A 23,374-nucleotide genomic window follows, 5' to 3' on the forward strand; every position below is an offset into this window, starting at 1 on the left:
CCGAACAAAATAAAGGGGAGATGAAGGGATGCTGAAGTTGAGCATTAGATTAATAAAAGAAATTTTTTAGGCTGATATGTTCTAACACGAGAAGTTTACCGGTGACCTTTAAACACGTAGGCTACTCTTATGCAAGGCTTCATTAAAACATGCAGGAATAGTCCTTCTCTCTCTCTCTCTCTCTCTCTCTCTCTCTCTCTCTCTCTCTCTCATCATTACAAGACCAAATAACTGTGTGATTCCCGCCTAGACTTTTAGGATTCTAATTACAAGTCCTCGGCTGTTTACTGTAAAATTATACGCCCGTGAGGCTTGTTCGTAATGGGTTGGCTTTCGGGGAAAAAAAAGTAATGGACGTACTGTGTTTGAAAGTCAGATGGAAAGTAAATTGCCTTTCTACTTCTTTTCAACCTGGCCTCTATCTCTGAGGCCTATTTTACATTTTTAAAGACGATCGCTTTGTTAGTTTTGTATTTCATATACGACTCTTGATACGATGGGCAGACGAGGCGTCGGTAGGTATCTCCCTTCTCTGCATCCCCCTACCTCGGCTCCTGTCTTCCCCTCCCCCCATCATCATCATCCCCCTACACCTCACACCCCTCCATCACTCCCCACCCCATCCGTGTGGCTGATCCAGATATATCAACTTGGCTGTTCATACAACCCGCCCGCGTGAGGGGGGAAATGGGAGCAGGAGAATGGGGTTATCCAAAGGTTAAGACAAGTTATTCTAATTATTCCCTTAAAGCAGCGTCTTGTGGACTCGAGGAAAGACGGTTTTCTCGCATTCTTTTATACGCTTCCTTTCTGGGAATTCCGGGTTTTTCCGTGACCTTTTTTGGGAGATCGTAAGCTTAATGCCTGTTTGTGGGCAGATGTATGAAACCGCTGGCGGAGGGACTTTTAATGACCTCCTGAATCATTTTTGGCATCAATCGCTCTTGTTTGTCTGTCTGTCTGTTTGCAGGATAGTTTACAGATTCTTCAGGATGGATCTGTCTCAGAAAACTATCGTACCGGCTTTGTCTGTCCGTCCACACTGTTTCTGTCCGCCCTTGGATCTTAAAAACTACTGAGGCTAGAGGGCTGCAAGTTGGTATGCTCATCATCCATCGTCCAATCATCAAACACATCAAATTTTAGCCCTCTAGCTCCAGTAGTTTTTATTTTTTTAAGCATAAAGTTACCCATAATCATGCGTCTGGCAGCTATAACTATATAGGCCAGGCCACCATCAGGCTCTGGTTAAAGTGTCATGAGCCACGGCTCATACAGCATTATACCGAGACCACCGAAAGATAGATCTATTTCGATGGCCTTGAGTATACGATGTACAAAAAACTCGATTCCTTCATGAGATTTAAGGAAAACCAAAGAGTAAATACATATATACTGAAGTCGCTGACCAGTCAACAGTAACCAATGGCCAGTCGGTCTAGATGTCAAGGTTCTTAACAGGGGGTATCCATACCCCTTGGGGGTATGAGAACCACATGCTGGGGGTATGGTACTTGATCTTTAGATATTTGTATATATTTGATTTTAATGTGTCAATGTACACATGGGTACATTGTGTAAATAAATAGCTATACATAACTATAAATACTTTTGATTTTCTTTTATGTTCTATTCCTAGCTACTCATACCTAAAGTAGGTATTATACCAAGTCTATTAAGTTATATTGCCAACAAGTAGGACTTAAATGGACTTTCCAGGTTTTGCCAAAGATTCGTTCTCCACCTTCGGTCTTTGGTTTTCAGTCTGTTTGTGGTATGTATGCTATTCCTTGTTTTTTGTTTGTATGGCGTTTTTTCATTGTCGACGTGTGTTTATGAACTTTTTTCCTGCAGTGTGAACGCACCCCCAAGGTAACTGTTTACATTCAGTTTTATCACGCCTGTCATATTAACATGTCGGCATCAAGTGTCCATTGTGTTAATATTTTATCAAAATGAGATCGTTTTTTACCTGGACGATCACGGTTCCAGATTTCTCGTGATCCGTTTTGATTTTCTATTTATTCATTGATTTCAGAATTTTTGTGTCTGTTTCTAAACAGTTCCCCCAATCTTGGTATGCTCCAGTTCTATAGATGTATTCAAGTTTCCATTTACATTTTGTATTCTTTTCCTTAATTTTGCATAGTCTGACGATGTCTTCCTATGCAAAAATAACGTGTCTCGTGCTTCAATCCTTTAGTCATTTATATTTCTATATATATATATATATATATATATATATATATATATAGTATGATATATATATATATATATATATATATATATATATATAATATATGTATATATATATATATGTATATATGCATATATATAATTATGTATATATATATATACATATATATATATATATTTACACTCATATATATATATATATATATATATATATATATATATTATATAGTCACATATAATATATATATAAGTATATATTCATTTAATTTATCATTTTCTTACCATCTGACTGTGTTTCCAAGTCTTCAAACATTTCTACTGCTGCAGTTGTTGATTGATTCTCTTTTTAGTGATATTTTTTTGCATTATGTCTTACATAATCAGACGATTTCCTCGAATAATTAGGATATTTCAGAGTAAAGGGATGGCTCACTTCATTCGCAATAGAAATTTCAATTACGGACAAAAGGGAACTAAATTAAGATAACATTTGCCGTAATTACATCTGCGAGTGATATTGTAATCTCATCTGTGAGTGATATTCCACGGGAAAAAAAGAATTTCCATAAAGGGCAACCCTACCGGGCTGGTAATCTCCAGACCCATAGGAATTAAGATATGGAGAGGAAAATCCCTCCCGTTGTTCTAATTAAAGAGGGAAATCCCGCTCGTTGTTTTAATTGCGATTAATCATAACTGGGAAGACCCGGAAGTGAAATGCAACCTCGGTAGAGTGAACCGCAGGAGGATTATGGGTGCAGCAGTCGCGAATAGATTTGACTTAGAGTTTAGTTATAGGCTGGTAATGAACTAGCTTCCTGAATCCCTTCATTCCCGAAATGATGGGTGACAAATGGAGGAAGGGAAAGTTAAAGTTGGACGGCTAGGCTGGAAGAGACGCAAAAGGAACAGCTGAATATGAAAAGGCATCAAGCAATGCCCCTGGGAGGTAAATCATAGGAAGGTGAAGCAAGTTGGATCTGTGTAGAGCGCTTTTGAAGAGATGAGGAGTGTTTGTTGAAGCCAGACTTGAGATGCAAGAAGATGGTGTTGAACCAACTGCCCTTTGTAAAAGTGAAGTGTGAATTGAAGTTGTTGAGGTGGTTTGGTCACTTACAGAGAATACAAGGATATAGTTTTTTAAACAGTTTTGGAAGGAACAAGGAGGGAAATGAGCTTAGAAGGGTCTTAATATTATATATATATATGTGTGTGTGTGTGTGTGTGTGTGTGTGTGTGTAGAATCTACTGGTCACTTTTTTACAAGATACATATGAAATTTCTTTGAACTTGGATCTTCAGGCTTTGTAGTGACAAGCTTATCCAAAAAAGAGCAAAGAATACAAGAAGTTAAGAGGGCATTGTGGCTATTACAATTTCACACACACACACACACACACACACTAATATATATATGACAAAATTTGTAGGTTGATGCTTGTGAATATAGAAAAGTGATAGCCATGTGATAAACATTCATAAATAGCTACGTCTCAGACGAACCAACCGGCACTGTCACGGTTGGGCTGGGTTGATGTCGACTCTAAGAACAAACGTGCATCCGACGGGCATATGTACGTCAGAGACAGCCGAATGGTAGACTACTTGTCACTGTAGACTACTTGTCACTGAAGTCGGAGGTTGTCCTCGTCGTGGGGATCGAATCTCCCAGGTGACGCACCACTTATCAATTATAATTCCCCTTCGGTATTATCATCGAGGTAGAGCGGAAAGAATTGGAATGAATTCTTGCGGTCCCAGCATACTTAGCTGTTAGTTAGATGTTGTGAGTTGCAGCTAGGTTGTGGACAGGCAGACAGACGGACAGAAAGAGACGTGAACACTCAAATACGACTCGGCATCGACAGAAAAATCCTCACTGCATCGACGTGAACTCATTCATAAGATTCTCTCTCTCTCTCTCTCTCTCCTAAATGAAAGGATGAGAATCTCTTGAGAGAGAGAGAGAGAGAGAGAGAGAGAGAGAAATTTAAATATGGATAAAGAGAATACAAGATGTGGATGGAACAAGTATCCCAATGGAGGTGTGTGTCCTAGGAAGATTCTGGGAGAGAGAGAGAGAGAGATTATTAATCGCATACGATGAAGAATCACTGGAATAAGGCAAATAACCAACTTGACTTGTTGACATTCATTATTCTCTCTGCAGAAGAAGAAGAAAAAGAAGAAGATTCCCTTTCAAAACGCATCGGGAATCAGACTCGGCCAGATTATGTTTCCTAACCGCGGAGGAAAGTTTACGCGTTCGTCTTAGCGGGGTTCCTTGGCGTCTCAGCCTGCGCCGAAAACTGGTTCTTTCGGGGGAAAATAACACCATCTCGCTATCGTGGAAAAGAGAAGTGAAAATGCTTTATTCCTTTTTCATACCCTTCTTACCGGTTTAATCTCTGACGAATTTTTTCGTGAAGTTTAATTTCATTTCATCTCGCGCTGCTTGGTTGAATGATCCTGCAGTTCTTCAGTTTAATTTGATAGTTTTATTTCGTATTGCCTACTCCACTTTGCTGTTGTTTTCCACACTGTCGGATCGTTTATGGTTTTGTGAAATACGTTGGATTATATACTAATATTATTTCGTTGATATATCTTCTTGCAATAACAAAATTACAAGCTGTAAAACATAATTGCTGTGTAATAACACCATAATTTTTCGTCTTTGAACTATCGAATTATCCATGAAAAATAAAACATGGCGCTATTTTTATTACCAAAAGTCTCCTCAAAAATCGTTGAATGATCAAAATTAAACCCCATGAAATATAAATACAGAAATTTTCATAAAATATTCTTTTTTCAGCAAACTGTGTGTTTGATGTCTTCTGCGCCAGCGTCATTGTTTTAATCGTTACTTAATATTATTTCTGTAGCCCCATTGTATAATTGTCCCCCTTATCATTACCTTTTGATAATCACATTATTATTAGTTGTATTCTGGGTGTGTAATATATATATATATATATATATATATATATTATATATATATAATATTTTTATATATGTGTGTGTGTGTGTGTGTGTGTGTGTGTGTGTGTGTGTGTATTTTTTTTTTTTTTTTTTTTTTTTTGCCGTGTAGTTGATATTACTCGTAGTGTTCAAACATTACTTCAGAGGTAAACTTAACGAACACTCCATCTACAATAAACTTCCCTAGAATAATGTATCTCTTGTGAAAGCAGAGAGCATACAATAACACACCGATAAAAAATGGGTAGGCACGTACTCCGACATCAACAGTCTTCCAAGCAAAGGCAGTTACCAACGGCGCTTGAAAGCAGTACGACAACCTCTCTTTAACTTATGGCACCAGCATCAGTTACGCTGCCAGGCAGACCGTCCAAGGGTGACATGATCGTAGCAGCACATATATAACAACAGTAACATGTTGAACTTGATGCTGACTCTCTTTGAGGCTTGCATTGCTTCTCTAGGAATGCTTTGTGTTGAGATGGCTTTTTTTTTCTTTCTTTCTTTCTTTTTAAGGTGCCCGAAGTTGGATATCTTGGGAATGTGACCGAAATCATAACTGCTGGAAAGTTAACGACCCGGGGACGTTCAGACAACTCTACCGAAAGATTAGAAAAGGATCCTGTAAGGCTTAGACAACTTAAATCCAGAGAATACTTAGACCTCGTAGACAACGGTCCGGGAAAGTTTAGACAACCATCCGTGAAGATTTAGACAATGATCCTCGAAGGCTTAGCCAACGATCTTGAAAAGCTGCCAGTATCCAGCAAGATTTCAGTCAAATTAGTCTAGAATTTGAAGCACCGTCATCTTTAAAGCTTCAAAAAACCTTAACAACAACAATAGTACCTAATTATCACATCATTAGATCACGCTCTTTAGGCGTTGTGAAAAAGAAAGCTTAAAACCAAAGGTAATATCAGATATGGTCAAGTATTCAGAATCATTAAGAGCACAGTAAGCTAAGTTCAAAGAATCGTCGAGAGAAATGACGGTACGAAATCGACAGAGACCTAAACCACTGCCTTGTGGAACACCAGGGAAGATAAGATGAGGCTCACGAAAGATACAATAGACAAAAAACTTTAATACAGACTGGTTAAAAATCTGTGCATGAAATGAAGTAGCTGGCGCCCAGCACTTATGTTGAGAAATAAGTTTTAGTTAGCTGAATAGAATGTAGAGCTAAAATCGTCTTAAATGTATGAGACTTTAATCCACTGTCAAGGTTGTCGTAGTTGAATAAATGACCCTTTTTAGGTTCATTGATTCGTTTATTCACGATAACCCATACTGTTTTCAGTAAACTTATTGGCTGTCAGAAAAGAAGTTCCTAAACGCTTGGGACATACATTGTGACTTTTATACGCTTGTCTGTATTTATACTTAAATTTTAAGTACTTTTTTCGATGATGCCAATAACTGGAAACTATGAACTTTATGTATATTATAATTGCTTAATGGAGTAACAATTCCTGGGGAGGTAGTGCCGTCAGTGCACTTCACGTGGCGCATTGTAGGCATTACTAAAAGGTATTTGCAGCGTCCCACTTCTTAACATTTTACTTTACCTCCATTCCGGTTACCTTTCTCCAATCATGCTGTTCAGCTTCACTAATTATTAAATCTTAGTGCAACTGTAGTGTCTGCTCATGGATCCACCTTTAGATCCTTTATTTTCGGGCTCTCTTTATCTTGCTGTCCACCCTCTCCAACTCCCTCGTCTCGCTGTTCTAAAGGCTGAATGGCCGGAAGTGCCTCAGTGTCTGGACTGAAGCCTAAAATTCATAATTTCAGAAATCAAAGCAACAAAGAGAGTTGGAATTCTCAGATGCTTTCAAATCTTCATTCCATTTATTTCGTGATTATCTGTCTGATTTTAAAACTAAACTCATTTTTCGACTGATGCTTTGATTTTTTCATGACACTAGATCATCCCCAGTTTGCCACTCATCAATTTTTCTTTCACTGAAACTCGTTCTTGGCTCTCCGAGGAATAAATTCTTTTCATTGTCAACTTTAGACTTCGTATTATTATTATTATTATTATTATTATTATTATTATTATTATTATTGTTTATAGTGTGGGGTTCCGGGTTGCATCCTGCCTCCTTAGGAGTCCATCACTTTTCTTACTATGTGCGCCGTTTCTAGGATCACACTCTTCCGCATGAGTCCTGGAGCTACTTCAGCCTCTAGTTTTTCTAGATTCCTTTTCAGGGATATTGGGATCGTGCCTAGTGTTCCTATGATTATGGGTACAATTTCCACTGGCATATCCCATATCCTTCTTATTTCTATTTTCAGGTCTTGATACTTATCCATTATTCCCTTTCTTTCTCTTCAACACTGGTGTCCCATGGTATTGCGACATCAATGAGTGATACTTTCTTCTTGATTATTATTATTATTATTATTATTATTATTATTATTATTATTATTATTATTATTATTATTATTATTGTTGTTGTTGTTGTTGTTGTTGTTGTTGGTTTTATTGTTGTTGAGGCGTTTGATGAGAATTCTGAATCACATCTGTAGAATTCTTTGGTTGTCCTTATAGTTTTCATTAAACTGAGAATGAATAGTAAGAGGAAATAAAGTCCAAGAAGCTGGACAGCTAACCTGGAAGAAAGTAAAGTGATCAATAAAAAGTGAGAGAGCCGCTGGACCAGAGCAAAACTCCGAGGAAAAAAGTTATTTACTTCATAGGGAATACTTTATGCTGTATCCCTCCCATACCCCTTGCCTTCATAGGGTCTCCCCCGCCCTCTTCTCTCACTGTTAAAAATTCCTGTTCGTGAATACGAAATTCTGGAATGAATTTTGAAAACCTGCAGCTCTTCGTTCCTGAGGGAAAGTTGCCGGGGAAAGAATAAGTTTTTATAGACGATAAACTCGGTGTTGCGAACACCCCAAGTGCTATCTTGACTTTAGTAATGGAAGTAACTCATTTGTAATAGGGGCTGCTTCCAGACCTATTTTCTTTGACCGGTCAGTTAAATGAGGTATAATTGGTCTCACGTAATCAGGAAATGATAAGTCAGTTAGACTTTGGGTACAGATATATAATTCAGAGCCTGAAGGATGTCAGAATTATTCATAAAATTTAGATGCTATTGTTATTCGGAACGAAAGCAAAGGACATTCTTCTGCTGAATAACAATCCATTCGGCAAAGAAAGGAAACAATCTTAACGTCTCTTTTGTTTGTGCAGCGTCCAGAGGTCTACATCGGGCTTTTTATCCCCTTTCAGCACCTCAGCCTACTCGTCACAAAGCGAGCAATCTTTAATTGACAGGAACCAAAATATCAAGTAAAAAAATGGTTTTTATTGCAATGAAATAATATTTCGATTACAGATATGATTTGAATGCTAAGGTTAACTGAAGAGGATCATTTTCCCCATATAAAGCATGATATTTTAACAGTCGTCTTGAAATGTTCAGGCAGACTTCATTATAACATCGCAATTCCAGTTGATCGTGCAAATGACTCTTCTGTAGTTGCGTGAGTTCTCTATATCTGTCAGAAATGTCTAAAAATCTTTGATCATTTATTAATTTGCTTTCCTTTTTAATGACCTGTTTTTCTTGCGCATGTGATGACGCATTTTTTTCGTTTCGTCAGACATGAAGCAGTGTCCTCGCATTTTTAATGAGGGAAAAATTGTTTGAGTACTTTTAATGAGGCAAACTTTTCCACTGTCCTTTTATTGACATAAATTTTTCCACGTCTCTTAATGATGCCATTTATTTCGATAGTTTTTTTTTTTAATGACGTTTTTTCGTGAATTTTTCAAAAGTTTGAAGACTGCATTTTTTTTAAAGTGCCCCTTGTCAGTCTGGGAATTTTGTTCTTAAAGTGTGTATGAATGATTATTTCTAATGTTTTGACGCGACGATTTTTCCATTATTTCTTCATGCTGTCGAAATTTGACCAATTCCTTAAATGACTCGATACTACTTTTTATTACTTCTTCGTAACCCCCAATCTCACAGTGCTTTGTTAACGACGCAAGAATGACCTCATTCATACTTAATGAGGCAATAATGTTTTTATCTCTTTAATTACATACTTTTCCTAAGTGCTCCTAAATGCCTTTTGCCTTTTTTTTCACAGTCTCTTGATAAAGACATTTTTCAGAGCTCATTACTGACGTCATTTTTCCACTCATTTATTTTTGCGTCTCGACTCAATGACACACTTTTTCCTCAGCCCTTAATGGCCCCAATTTTTCAGTGAGCTCTTTCGATTCAAGTTTTGTCAATGTCATAGTTTTCCCTGACTTGGGAGTCTTGTTGCAGTGGTAACGGCCCACATCAAGACCCGAGAAACTAACGAGAGTGCGTGAGTGGATGAACGAGTTGCTTGCTTGCTTGAAGCCTGAGGTGGCGTGTTTGAGAGACGACGCGTGCAAGACAATTTGCGTAATTTTTCAATAAACACTTTAGCGAAGACACTCTCCGGCGGTATTTCCTGAGGAACGTGTCTTTCAAGATATATGCGTATACTGTGTATATATATATATATATATCTATATATAATATAATATATAATATATATAATATATATATATATACATATATATAATATATATATATATATTAATCCATAAATCCACGTAGAAGGTGAGTGAAACTGAGATTTTGAACAACTACTTTCGTGGTTTATTTCTACATTCTGAAGTGAACTTGAGAATGTAGGAATGAACTACGAAAGTACTTGTTCAAAGTCCTGTTTCACTCACCTTCTACCGTGGATTTGAGGATATTCTCAATATATATATATATATATATATATATAGTATATATATATATATATATATATATATATATATATATTGTTCCAAAATTGACGTTTTAAATGGATATGTTAATATTATCACAAACATCTTTATCTATATGACTATTTATTTATCTACCATGCAGATCCAGAATTGTCAGAAAGAAGGCTCTTGGAAATTGTTAAAAAATTAGATGACTGAGTATTTTGTGACAGTTCTCAATAGTGGCCACAGCACAGGTACGAACATTGCGTGTTTGGATACAAGAACAGTTTTTTTTTATCATTTGGAACGATGTATTATATGACAATGCAAAGACTGCAGCTGCTGCTTACAGCAAGAAAAAGAACGCTTCTTTGAAAGCCTTTCTTAGTGCGGTATCTGAATTTCATTGATTTCATTTTTGGAGCTTTTCCTCGGAGGAAAAAAAGGGGAAATACCACCGTTTCCCTTTTCACTGCCACCGACCGATTCATGTCACTTACCTTGGCATTGAACAGCGTGGGCACCTTGAAGTACTCCTCAGGGTGATCTGTGACGACGAGGAAAGGCGGGGCGAGGATATTCTTGAGCCCCCTCGTGATGGACAACGTCAGGAGGCCGATGCCTGCGGAGGTGGCCCCCGACTGCCACGAAGTGCCCGTGTAGAAGTCCCACGTGGCCCAGACGCCGCGCCAGTGGTTGACGCAACACACGCAGTAGATCATCGTGTACAGCCTGGAGACGAGCAAGTGGATCCTCGGCCGTTTGTCGTTGTCGCACAGGGAGCCCAGGGGCCCTTGCATGAGGCAGAAGAAGAGCCCCGAGAAGAGCCCTATGGCCAGGGACGTCATGATGGAGATGAGTTTTTTGTTGGGCAAGAGGTAGTGATCCATCAGCTGCCAGCACCCGCGCCAGTACCCAACGACGAGGGGGGCGAAGATGAAAATCGAGAGCAAAGAGTCCATGAAGCCCAGTATGCCCATGCATACCCTCTTCCCTCTTCCGGAGGAATCTCTCGATAGACACATTTTGATCAAGTTGAGTCGTTTCTAGTTTTCTCTCTTATAATCTAAATGGCGAAGAGGAATTGAGACTTGTACTTTTTCACTCGCTCACTCAGGATCCTCTGTTTTCTCCCTACCCTCGTGCGATTTCGAAGTCGCTCTTCGCTTATGCGAGCAAGAGGATTTCAGCTGTTCCTTTTATTCCTTGACCCGACGACGCATCGACACATCAGAAGAGTCATCGAAGGGTTCCCTCTCGCTCTGCGATTTGGCTTGAGTGGATCTGCCCCGATTTCCAGAAAGGGTCGTTCACACTGTCGGGGCTTCAGAGGGAAAGGATATGCTGATGTGAGAGAAGAAAAAGAACGGAGAGAAGGAGGCGGAGGAGGAGGAGGAGGAGGAGGAGGAGGAGACAGAAGAGGAGAAGGAGGAGGAGGAGGAGGAGGAGGAGGAGGAGGAGGCTTGGGTGAGGAGGTGAGGATGGTTGGGCTTAGTGGCAGCAGTAGAGACAGGCGGCACACTCCCGCTATAGGATGTCCTCATTCCAGTGGTGGGAACCGATGACCACTCAGGACATCTACCTCCTCCTGGCACTGCAAACCGAATATTCTCTCTCTCTCTCTCTCTCTCTTTCTCTCTCTCTCTCTCTCCGTCTCTCTCTCTCTCTCTCTGTCTCTCTCTGTCTCTTTCTCTCTCTCTCTAAAACACTTTTCAAAACAAAAAAAAATCAATAAAACTTTCACGTTATTGTCACCTGGGACTTCAACTTGAATCCTTTGCGTTGCGAACTTTTACCTAAAACTACACGTAAAATCACTCGTTGTGAAAAAAAAAAAAAAAAAAAAAAAGGCAGGAGAATGAGAAAAGAGAAATCTGTGTCGAAAGAACGAACCCCCCCAAAAAATTATAAAAAATATATGAGGAAGAAAAAAAAAAAGTTATCACGAATTCAAAAATTTCCAATTCAGATCACGAGTGTTGTTCATCAATTCTTTATTTTCTTTTGGAATTTTTCCTCGTATATAGTTTTTTCTTTTGTTTTGCCAACTGCGTAATCGTCCCGTTTCTCGTTAGCGAATGTCGCTATTATTTTTCTTTTCGGATTCCCAACTTCTCACTCAAGCTCGTTTACTGCCAGAGTAGTTATCCTTGATGGACTTCCCCTAACTCACCCAATTCGACAAAATCACTGTTACTTTTCCTGTCTTTATTTCTTCTCTCTCTCTCTCTCTCCTCTATCTCTCTCAATCACTGAACGCCGAACTAGACGAGGAAACTAGACGCAGAGCGCAGACGCAAGGAGCGTTTTTATCCTGTGGGGTTACATCTGATACTGAACCGAGTGTTGTCACCAAGAAAAACCTGTCCTGGCTCGGGTGTTCTTCTTCTTCTTCTTCTTCTGGTTCACGGGTGGAGGACGAGAGAGGGAGAAAAGGAATATGGTTTAGAGGCGTTGTGATGGGTGGAAGTGAGTCGGTTGGATGCGGGTTGCTTACTGCTGGCCTGTGACGATCGGGACCCCCTCCTCTGCCGGCCATCGCCACCGTGTGCTGGGCTGGACCCCACCGGTGGGGCGGATGGGTAGTTGAAATACTAAGAGAGAGAGGGAGAGAGAGAGAGAGAGAGAGAGACAGAGAGAGAGAGAGAGTAAAGCTTCCAGAGAAATTAAGAGAGTCAAGCTTTCAGGGGGCTGGGAGCTTTTAAAAGCTTTGAGTGAGAGTATCAGAGCTTTCAGAGTAGGAAAGGGTGACAGAAAGGGGTAAAGCTTTAAGAGAGAGAGAGACAGACAGATAGACAAACAGACAGACGGAGAGAGAGAGAGAGAGAGAGAGAGAAGGGTAAAGGTTTTAGTGAAAGAGAAGGGGTGAAGTTAAGGAATAGTTAGAGAGAAAGAGAAGGAAGAAGTTTCTAAAGACAGAGAGAAAATTTAAGCTTTCTGAGAGAGAGAGAGAGAGAGAGAGAGAGAGAGAGAGAGAGAGAGAGAAACAAGCTTCATAAATCTCTCTGGAAAAGTCTGATATTTTAAAAGACAGTATTTCACAACAAGAAAATTTGGATAAAGAATGGAAAGAAAAGATGCTGAATCACTTAATGGTTTCTGTGTAGAGTCATCAAGGAATAAATTAGACGAATCTTAAAAGGGAAATTAATCTTGGAGTTATGAAGGTTTCAAATATGAGAGAACAAGAATCAGGGAAAAACGAGTTGAATGAATTGGTCCTATGTGTGAATTTAATATACTCGATTATATATATATATATATATATATATATATATTATATATATATATATAATTATATATATATATATATATATATATGTATATATGTATGTATATAATATCTATATTTATATAAGAGGAGGATGAGAAGAAAGAGCAGTAGAGGCTTAAGGACGGGAGGAGGAGGAGGAGGGAGGAGGTGGTACCAGTGGGAAGGGGATTCAGATTTGTGCCTCCCCAGGCGGCACTCTGATGTGGTCCCTCCCCCAAACTCCCCTCCATTCCCCCATCAGCTCCTATACCCCTTGCCCGTTGATTAGATAATAAGCTTCAACCGGGCACTGATTCCCACTTCCTCCTATATAAACACCCCCACCCCCTCCTACTCCCCACTCCCCCTCCTTTTCCTTCATTCCCAAACCAGGAAAAACTTTTTGTATGAAATATTCTACTAAGTAAGAAGAATCTCTCCTATAAAACTCTTCACTTCCCCTCCCCTCCCCCACCCCAGTCCACAAGGTCCCTCTACCTCCCCCCCACCCCCCCAAACCCCATCCCGTAACATTACTGCTACTGGTTTTTCTTCTTCCTTTTGGCGCGAGAATGTCTCTTTATTTTCCCGCCAAAACGAAGTTCGGACGCAATGGCCACTCTCTGGGGCGTCCATGGGAGAAGTTTCGTCCGGGAACTTGGCCGGCGTTGTCCTCGGGACGGTGATAAACTCCAAAGAAATCTTAGAGACTTTCTTCTTTCACAAAAGGCCAGACTTGGTTCTTGTGTTTTTTTTTTTTTTTTTTTCGTTTATTTAGAAAATGCAAATCAGAGAGGAAATTTTGAAATTGTTTTGTTTTTACAAAAAATGAGCCTAAAACCAATGTAATTTCGTTCAGCTTTGATTTTTTCATTTTTTGTATATTTATAAAATGCAAATCAGAGAGAAATGTTGCTTTTTTTCTGCTACAGATGTAAGCTAACAAAATAAACAATGTTTGATTTCGTTCAGATTTGATTTTTGCATTTTTTGTTTATTTAGAAAATGCAAATCGGAGAGGAAGTTTTGGATTTTCCCGCTTTTTACAGAAAATGTAAGCGTAATAACAATGTTTGATTTCGTTCAGATTTGATTTTTGCATTTTTTTTTTTTATTTAGAAAACGCAAATCGGATAGAAAATTTTGGATTTTTTCTGTATTTTACAGGAAATGTAAGCATAAAAATAATGTTATTTTTTCCAGATTTGCAGAGAAGGCGAAGGAGAAACAATTATTCGATTTTCATTGCTTTCCAAAAAATATGTAAAGCGAGTTCTTCCCCTCCGTTATACATCATGGAGAAATTTCTTTTTCTAATTGCATTTCATGAAATTTCATATTTAGGAAAGAGAAACCAATGCATTTTCATTTTTCTTTCGCAAAACAAGAGCAAAAAGACATTGAGAACCTGGACCGGAATAACTTCCCAAGTATTTCGGAGCGAATGCGATTCTTCAGACTAGGAAATTATTATCACGCCTATTATTATATTATTATTAGTACTATCGCTTACTCGGGGAGTAAGCCTACAGAAGACTTAAACTACTTTGTTGTTCTTCTTCTTCTTCTTGTTCGAGGGGATCGGGTAGGAAAAGTCTATGGAAGAGCCTAAAAAGGTCTGAAAAAGGTGTTTCATTTGAGTGAAAGGTACAGGCATTTTAGGATAGGATATTTATGATTTATTTAGTACAATGAAGATGTAAAAAAAAAAAAAATAAATGATGTGCATGTTAAACAGTACGGAACAACTTTCTAATGAATTATAGCTTATTGATTTTAATTTTAGTTGGTGAAACAACGCTCTATTTGACCATAGATTTTAGCAAAGTTTTAATTTATATTAAAAATTAGGAATATAATGTTTACAATTTATGTGTGAGGGGAAAACCTTGCACACCAGCTGTGTAAGCTGGAGGTCGGATCACGCCTTATTATTATTATTATTAATATTATTATTATTCTTAGTGGATATGACCATCCGGAAATGAAAGCAATACCTTAGTTATTTTGCAGTTACATCGTCCATGTAATATGTTAATAACAATATAGTCTTTTGAATGCATATACTTAAATTTTGAGCTAAACTTCATTCCATTCCACTTAGACAACCGGACAAATAAATAGTTTTTTTATGAAGTATTACATAGTATACCATTAATATTTTGATTATTAAAATCATACGTAGATAAGGAACAGGATATACGGAGTATTTTAAACGTAATTCAGCGATATACGAAACTTGGCAATATAATAAAAGGAACTCGACTGACAGCTCTAACAAAATAATGCAATCTTACAGATTGAACTGTGTTCTAAGAAGTAAAACTAAGGGTTTTCTTCAAACTGTCTACATTTTTTTTTTAATTGCATACCATAATATATGGCAATTTATGGCTATCATTTTTGTTTTCTTCTTAAGATAATGTTATCATTTGGTAGAAATAGTTAAGTATATCTTAGTTTTACCAGACCACTGAGCTGATGAACAGCTCTCCTAGGGCTGGCCAGAAGGATTAGATATATTTTTACGTGACTAGGAACCAGTTGGTTACCTAGCAACGGGACCTACAGCTTATTGTGGGATCCGAAACACATTGTATCGAGAAATGAATTTCTATCACCCGAAATAAATTCCTCTGGCTCCGCGTTGGCCGAGCCGAGAATCGAACTTCGAATCACCGGATTGGTAGCCGAGCGCGATATGCACTCGGCCAACGTAAAGCTTTCATTTGGTAGAAAATGTATTATTGCTTACTCAACACATTTCCACTTATTCCGTTAAGTCTCGTCTCTCAACAGTTCTCTTTTATTTACTTCGTATTTCGTTGGTCTTCTTACTCATCCACTCTCTCTTCTTTATTTCTAATATTCCTTTTGTCACGTTTCTTATCTATTCTCTCTTAAATTTAGTTCTATGTATTCCCTTAGTCTCGTTTCTCACCCACTCTCTCTTTTTTTATTCATTCGTTAGTCTTGTTTCTCACCCATTCTCTCTTATTTTTTCATCTGTTAGTGTCGTTTCTCATCCATTCGCTCTCTTTTATTCATTCGTTAGTCTCGTTTTCCACCCATTCTCTTATTTTTTCATTCGTTAGTCTCTTTCTCACCCATTCTCTCTTTTTTATTCACTCGTTAGTCTCGTTTCTCACCCGTTCTCTCTTATTTTTTCATTCGTTAGTCTCGTTCCTCATCTATTCTCTCTTTTTTTATTCACTCGTTAGTCTCGTTTCTCACCCGTTCTCTCTTATTTTTTCATTCGTTAGTCTCGTTCCTCATCTATTCTCTCTTTTTTTATTCACTCGTTAGTCTCGTTTCTCACCCATTCTTATTTTTTCATCCGTTACTTTCGTTTCTCATCCATTCTCTATTATTTTTAATGCTTATTTCATTAATCTACTTTCTCGCCCATTCTCTCTTATTAATTCGTTAATCTCGTTTCTCACGTATTCTCTCTTGTTTTATTAATGCTTATTTCGTTAGTCGCGTTTGTCACCAATTCTCTCTTATTTATCAATTCGTTAGTTTCGTTTCTCACCCATTCTCTCTTATTTATTAATGCTTATTTCGTTTGGAGCGTTTCTCGCCCATTCTCTCTTATCTGTTAATTCGTTAGTCTCGTTTCTCACCCATTCCCTCTTATTTATTTTTCTCTTCCTTCCATAGAAAAAAAGAACAGTTCCCAGAAAATAATCGCCGCATTAGACAGAAGCGTCCAATTTTTTCGGCGCAATCAAGTTTTCTGTACAGCGTATAATGCTCTATGAAACTCCCAGCCACGGCCCGGTGGTGGCCTGTGTTGATGGCACTTATTGCAGAGCCATACACACTATCATGGCTGACTTTAACATTAAATCAAATAAAAACTACTGAGCCTAGAGGGCTGCAATTCGGTACGTTTGATGATTGGAGTGTGGATGATCAACTTACCAATTTGCAGCCCTCTAGCCTCAGTAGTTTTGAAGACCTGAGGGCGGACAGAAAAAGTGCGGACGGACAGACAAATAGCCATCGCCATCTCAGTCGTTTTCTTTTACATAACGTTGCCTTCTTAACAAACGTTGTCTTTGGCAGCTAATTGATCGGCTTCGGAAGTTCTCTTAAGTCGAGAATAACTTCCAAAATCCTCTTTGCTTCGTTAAGGGGAAGCTTGGTCCCTCGGAAGCCTTTTTTCCGGCCTGACTTGATTTATAAATAAGATGTCGGTGCATTGACGGACTCCGGAGCTCACCCATTTGTTCTTTTCAAATTCTCTCTCTCTCTCTCTCTCTCTCTCTCTCTCTCTCTCTCTCTCTCTCTCTCTCTCTGTATATATATATATATATATATATATATATATATATATATATATATATATATATATATATATATATATATTCAATTGTATTCCATAATAGGAAAGGAATAAAGTTTTTCTTAGAAAATGCCCAACAGTTTCGTCCTCCAATGGACCTCTTCTTGAAGCGTTTATTAAGGAGAGAGATCAAGTTTACAGTGTATGTAGCCAAGAAAGGCCTAGAATTTTAAACATATAGAGTTACCAAAAACTAGCATTTTGAGCTGCAAATAAACTATTCCGCAGCAAAATAACAATAAAACAAGAATAGTAGTTGAACAAATGAAAAATACCAAAATGTCAAATGAGGTAATACGTCCATTACCAGTACTATATATAATATAATATATATATATATATATATATATAATATATATATATATATATATATATAAGCGAATACCACAGGAAACATATAAGCATAAATTCGAACCGAGCGCTTTCGTGCTTTAATGAAACATGAAAGGACGAAAGCACTCGGTTCGAATTTCGCCTAATATTTTTCTTGTGGTATTCGCTTATATCATGAAGTCACGTGCATCCACCGTGATTTTTTTTAAATATATATATATATATATATATATATATATATCTATATATATATATATATATGTATATAATACATCATAATATATATTATATATAATATATATAATATATATATATATATATATATATTATATATTTTATTTATATATATGTTCAATATTGTTTGTACAACTAAAATCACTTTCAATTAAGTCAAACGAAAAAAGATTTTATATATAACCAATCATATATATATATATATATTATTTATATATATATAGATATATATATATATATATATAATGTGTGTGTTTAGTTAGATAAGCAAACAGATATATAGATGAATATATTAATTCATTTTTCAAGTATTCTAACATGTCATTAAAATTATGCTGGCGTGTAATGTATTGCCACATCCTCAAAGATGTGTCCTCCGTAGTCTGTGGATGCTGAATTGTACAGCATGCAAATAAAAATGCAATTTTGCAAGCAAATACTTTTTTTCATTGCCTCCAAAAATCTGAATCTGTATAAATCATTCATCGCATATTGATGAGAGGTCAGTTTATGTTACTGTTCTGTGTAGTTGTTTCAATTTTTGAGATACGTTTTTGTTAGCATACATGTTTACATTTTATATGAGCGTATGATCGCGTGTCTGAATGTATATAATGGAGTTGCACACAAGTATCACATGTCTTGAGCGTATTTTTATCCAGTTAACCATATCACCTAAGTAAGGTTTCTTATCCGTATTAAAGGGAGATTTCACATATGAGTTTGACAACGAGGAAGATTTAATGGCGAAATTGGATTGGAGATCCAACGAGGATGATTTAATTGTGAAATCAGAATGAATATTCAAGTTCACATATGAATTGGACGACGAGAATGATTTAATAATAATAATAATAATAATAATAATAATAATAATAATAATAATAATAATAATAATCATAATAATAATAATAATTAATAATAATAATAATAATAATAATAATAATAATTATCTTTATTTTCAGTTCAAGGCCATATACATGGAATATACAAAGAATAGAGAATAACATACAGTCTAGATACATAAGATAACATGATAAAAACAGGAAACCAAAGATTAATCGGCAATATCTATATTTGCTAAGGTAGTATAAAAGAAGGTAGTCAAAATAACGGTCATACCCGTACTAAGATTGAGAATAGTTAAAAATAGAATGTAAAAACTATATTGATTATAATCACAGTAATAATGAAAAAAGGAAAATACCAGTAATGACAATAAACATAGTAATACAATAATAGCGACAGATTCTGCAGATGACATTTTGCAAAAACAGAGATTAAGTCATTTAGGGAACAAATTTATATCTTCTTGCCTCATACTCAGGATGCTTTGTATGAGCGAATTGCTGCTGTTTCGCAGTGGGTTGATCAGACTGGCCATTGTTCGCCATACAATGATTTTTAAATTGTCCAGGTGGTTTTCTGTGAACATCTGTGTGGCGGAGTGATATTATTCAGAAGATAAAACCCTATTCATTTGGGACAAGTCTATTTGGGCCAATGATTTCAAATTCAAGCTCCCAGACAAAATGCTGTTCATTTGTAAGAAGTTACAGAATATAACAGGAAATATAGAAAGAAGAGATCAGTTATTGGAAAAAAATAAGATAAATTAGCAAATTAATAAATGTATAGTTAAAAATATAAATATATGAGTAAAATACAAGGTGAACTGCTTTAAGATAGCAATGCATTGCATACTTTAAACACATGGTCATTCACTGAAATGGCAACCAGTTTGAATACATAATCCTGAGTTTCCTCCCAAGCCGAGAGATTAAGATTATTTCCCAAATCCCGCGTGAGAACCCTTTTTTTATGCAAAATCGGCTCTTTTATTGGTCTGTTATTCAGATTAACTTTTCTCAGTTGCAGGTTTTATTTTTTCTGATAGAGGCTTTTACGTTTTGGCGGCTTAATTGTGCTATTTTGTCGTATGTACTCCTCCTGTCCGTAATTGCTCCTCAGCCTTTTCTCAGTGAAGAAGTGTTCAACAAGATGTTCTTATGTGAACAGATGAAATTACCTGATACACCTACTCACGTAAACATGCATATATATATATATATATATATATATATATATATATATATATATGTATGTATGTATGTATGTATGTGTGTGTGTCTGCATTTGTGCGTGTATATATATATATATATATATATATATATATATATATATATATATATATATATATATATATATATACATATATATATAATAATTGTGTTGTGTGTGTGAACATTTGCGTATACGTATTTGTACGTAAATACAGACGTTGATAACGAATGCATTACTATTCAGATATTTTTAGATAATGTAGTACATTCTCGCTAAATTTAAATATTATCAGTCACCCTCATTCCTTTGTCTTGTAGCGCTAATTGATGTCATACTTTTACTATCTGTCAGCTTGAAAGAAGTTGCTTCCATCCTTTCATAAAAAGGTACCATTTTGTTTTATTTATGTATCTATGTATGCAGAAGCTATGTACTATGTCGTACCTCTTAAGTAAATGGGGATGTAATCCACAAAGATGTAAAATCCTTATGTAGTTTCTCCAACAAACCACCTAACCAGCATAGTACAAGCAGTTGACAACAGAAACATTCCCCAACGGAGATCAAGAAGAGTTCTGGAAAGGACGAGGGCTCAACCACCTGTTCATACATAATAAGTTAATTAGCTTGTTTGTTACCTAATCTATATTGTTTCAAATGCTCTAATAAGAAAAGTTTGTTTGTGACCCTACATGTCAGTTCTTTAGACGATATACCTCATTTTAGTGAACATGACCACAGCTGATGGTCGAAAGCTTTAATTTACTGTACAAGAAATCTATATTTTATAAAACTACATAAGAATTTTACATCATTGTGTATTACATCCCCATATCTATGTATCTAATATTCGGAAAATGAAAGATAATGTTTTAATCAAGCAAGAATAGGTGAGGTAGGCCTATTGATAGGACTGGAAGACATGACGAGGGTTATAGTTGGGTGTGGCTTCGAGCCTAATTATGGTAAAAGGCTATAGGCTACCTCAAACAACCCTCCTCCCCAAGTGGACCCCATCCCCCCAAAAAAGTTTCCTCACACTCTCGCCGATAACATAAGATATAAAATGAGATAAGGAAATAAGAAAAATATTAACTACGGGGTGGATTTTGGAAGAATTTTGATCTTTTGATTAGTGGAATTGAGATGCAGTCGGTCTGGTCATTTTTTGGATGGGTGGCGACTGATTGTATGGTGAGTGCATGTGGCTTGAAGTCTCATCCCAAGGATCAATGCATATAGACCTGCAATAGACATGGGGATTCAGATGTGAGGAGCAAGGGCTACGATTGATTAATACCTGTAAACTGGCGGCGCATTAACTACGGTCGTCGACGCAGAAAGAATTGTACTTGACAGGTGTCTCAAGTTGTTATAGAACCCAGTTAGTTTGTTAGTTTTACTTATTGTGGAAATGTTATAGAAACTAGAATATGCCAAGATTATGAACAAAGATTGTTATATACACTAAGCACATGACGTGAGTAGATTACAGAGACAGTAAAATAATCTTGAACAACAGAAAAAAGGAATCTTATTGTACACAAATTTTGATATAATCTTTTCCGTATCCGGGAACCAACAATTGTTTCCAGAACAGCTTAAAACTGTCGAAGAATTTTAGCATATATTTTAGAAAATAAAGATGTACATAGAAGTAAAATGGTATTGAGATATTTAATGGAAAACTCAAGGCAAAACAGAGGAATAGTAAAGCGACATGAAGGCATGTCTAATCCAATTATCCACAATGGTCTCTTGAGCGAATTGCATTACTTACTCATTTACCGTTAAAGGGAGGAATTACGCTCAGTGGCAAAGATATCCAACACCGTTGCTACAATACTTGGTGTAGTATCGTCAGCCGAAGGTAAAAACATTACCCTCTATCTATATTAATAAAATCCGGGCGTACCTGATCTTGTTTTTCCTCACCCGGGAGACAGTAAGGGAGACATCCACCACCGTCCTGCAAACCTGTTTGCCCGCCCCAGGTGGAGGCGGGTAGGTAGGGGATCGGGAGTGTAGGGGAGACAGCAGCCCCGTGTTCCAGCACGCGCAGCGCCCGCCAACAAGCTCGTATACGAATAATTTGAGCATCTTTGGCTGAACTCCGCTTCCTACTTCCATTGATTTTGGCTGAGAACCATTTCTGCTTCATCTGAGCGCTATTTGTTCAGCTCTTTGTTTCTTTAACCGATTAGTTTTATATTTTAATAGCATATGTGAACAATTTTGGCATCTTTGGTTGAACACTGCTTGCTGCTGCGGTTGAACAGTTTACTGTTTTGACTGAGATATTTCTGCTTCGTTTGAACGCTCGCATTTCATTGACTAGATAGAATTAATTTTGTTGCCTTGCCTTGCCTGAGCGCTCTTGACTTCAAGTGAATGCTATTTGCTACTTCTCCTGAAAGCAGTTTGTTGTTTTGGCTGAATGTTATTTGCCCTACCAATTAGAGTTTCGGAAATTAATAATTTTCCAAGTCGCGAGCCTTAGCCATGTTCTCACCAATAAATTCTCTCTATAGGTCAGTGATTTTAAAAAATTTTGTGGGATTTCGGTTCAGTACACACGTCACTGTCAGTCGACCAACAAAACTTAAATTTGCACAAATGGTTTAGAAGCAAGCAACCTGGCAGTCAACCCAAAGCCGTCAATCTTATACTGGTCTGATTTAATCAAAGTGGGCATTACATTAATTAATTCAGTGCTGGACCTTAAGTCCTGTGGTGAATTAATAAGTATGTTCATTATGTGGTTAACCTAGAAGTAGACTTCTCACCTTGTGAAGAAATAAAGCATATATTAGTCACTTGATCCATTAGAGGACATTAAATCCTAAAATGAACTAATCAAAATACGTATTATGCAGCTGACCCAGGAGATGGTCCTATAATCCCAGCGTTGGTTAATCGAGTTACAACTTACATAAGCGACACTTTCACCCAACGAATCAAGATCATTGTAGTGGAACACCGCCAGGCATCGTAATCAGTCGTCCGCTGTCTTCATCAAGGTCTTCAGGGTAGTTTAGGCCTTCGACCTTGTTTGTCACTGCTTGGAAACTTATGGAGTGTCTTGTTCAAGAACTTGGTTGGCGGTTGCGGAAGATTAAGCTTACCTTGTGCAAGCACGGGGCTGTGGTAAGGTGTGAAAGGGAACAGGAGGCCCGGTGTAGACCCT

At 37.2% G+C, this 23,374-nt stretch overlaps 2 protein-coding genes across 5 annotated transcripts in view; one reads left to right on the forward strand and one right to left on the reverse strand.

Annotated features, from left to right (window-relative positions):
• LOC135200277 (uncharacterized) overlaps positions 1-12,483 on the reverse strand; it is a 320,362-nt gene extending 307,879 nt beyond the window's left edge. The window contains exons 1-2 of one of the 4 annotated variants that reach the window (XM_064228767.1): positions 12,126-12,483; positions 10,453-11,276 (exon numbers count right to left, since the gene is read on the reverse strand). In XM_064228767.1, coding sequence (XP_064084837.1) covers positions 10,453-10,977 — 525 coding nt within the window. In that variant the 5' untranslated portion in view covers positions 10,978-11,276; positions 12,126-12,483. Of the gene's footprint in view, positions 1-10,452; positions 11,755-12,125 lie in introns of all 4 variants that reach the window. The other 3 variants (XM_064228766.1, XM_064228765.1, XM_064228768.1) reach the window with 3 other exon arrangements.
• Positions 11,122-11,517, forward strand: LOC135199685 (uncharacterized). The gene has a single exon (XM_064227841.1). It carries the CDS (start codon positions 11,122-11,124, stop codon positions 11,515-11,517), a length of 396 nt encoding a protein of 131 aa, XP_064083911.1.
• Positions 12,484-23,374: the final 10,891 nt, after the last annotated feature.

This window comes from Macrobrachium nipponense, chromosome 26, assembly GCF_015104395.2.
Source record: "Macrobrachium nipponense isolate FS-2020 chromosome 26, ASM1510439v2, whole genome shotgun sequence".
Taxonomy (NCBI): Eukaryota; Metazoa; Arthropoda; class Malacostraca; order Decapoda; family Palaemonidae; genus Macrobrachium; species Macrobrachium nipponense.

Coding starts and splice junctions, on each gene's coding strand:
- LOC135199685 (XM_064227841.1), top strand. CDS start 11,122: ATGCGAGCAAGAGGATTTCAGCTGTTCCTTTTATTCCTTGACCCGACG.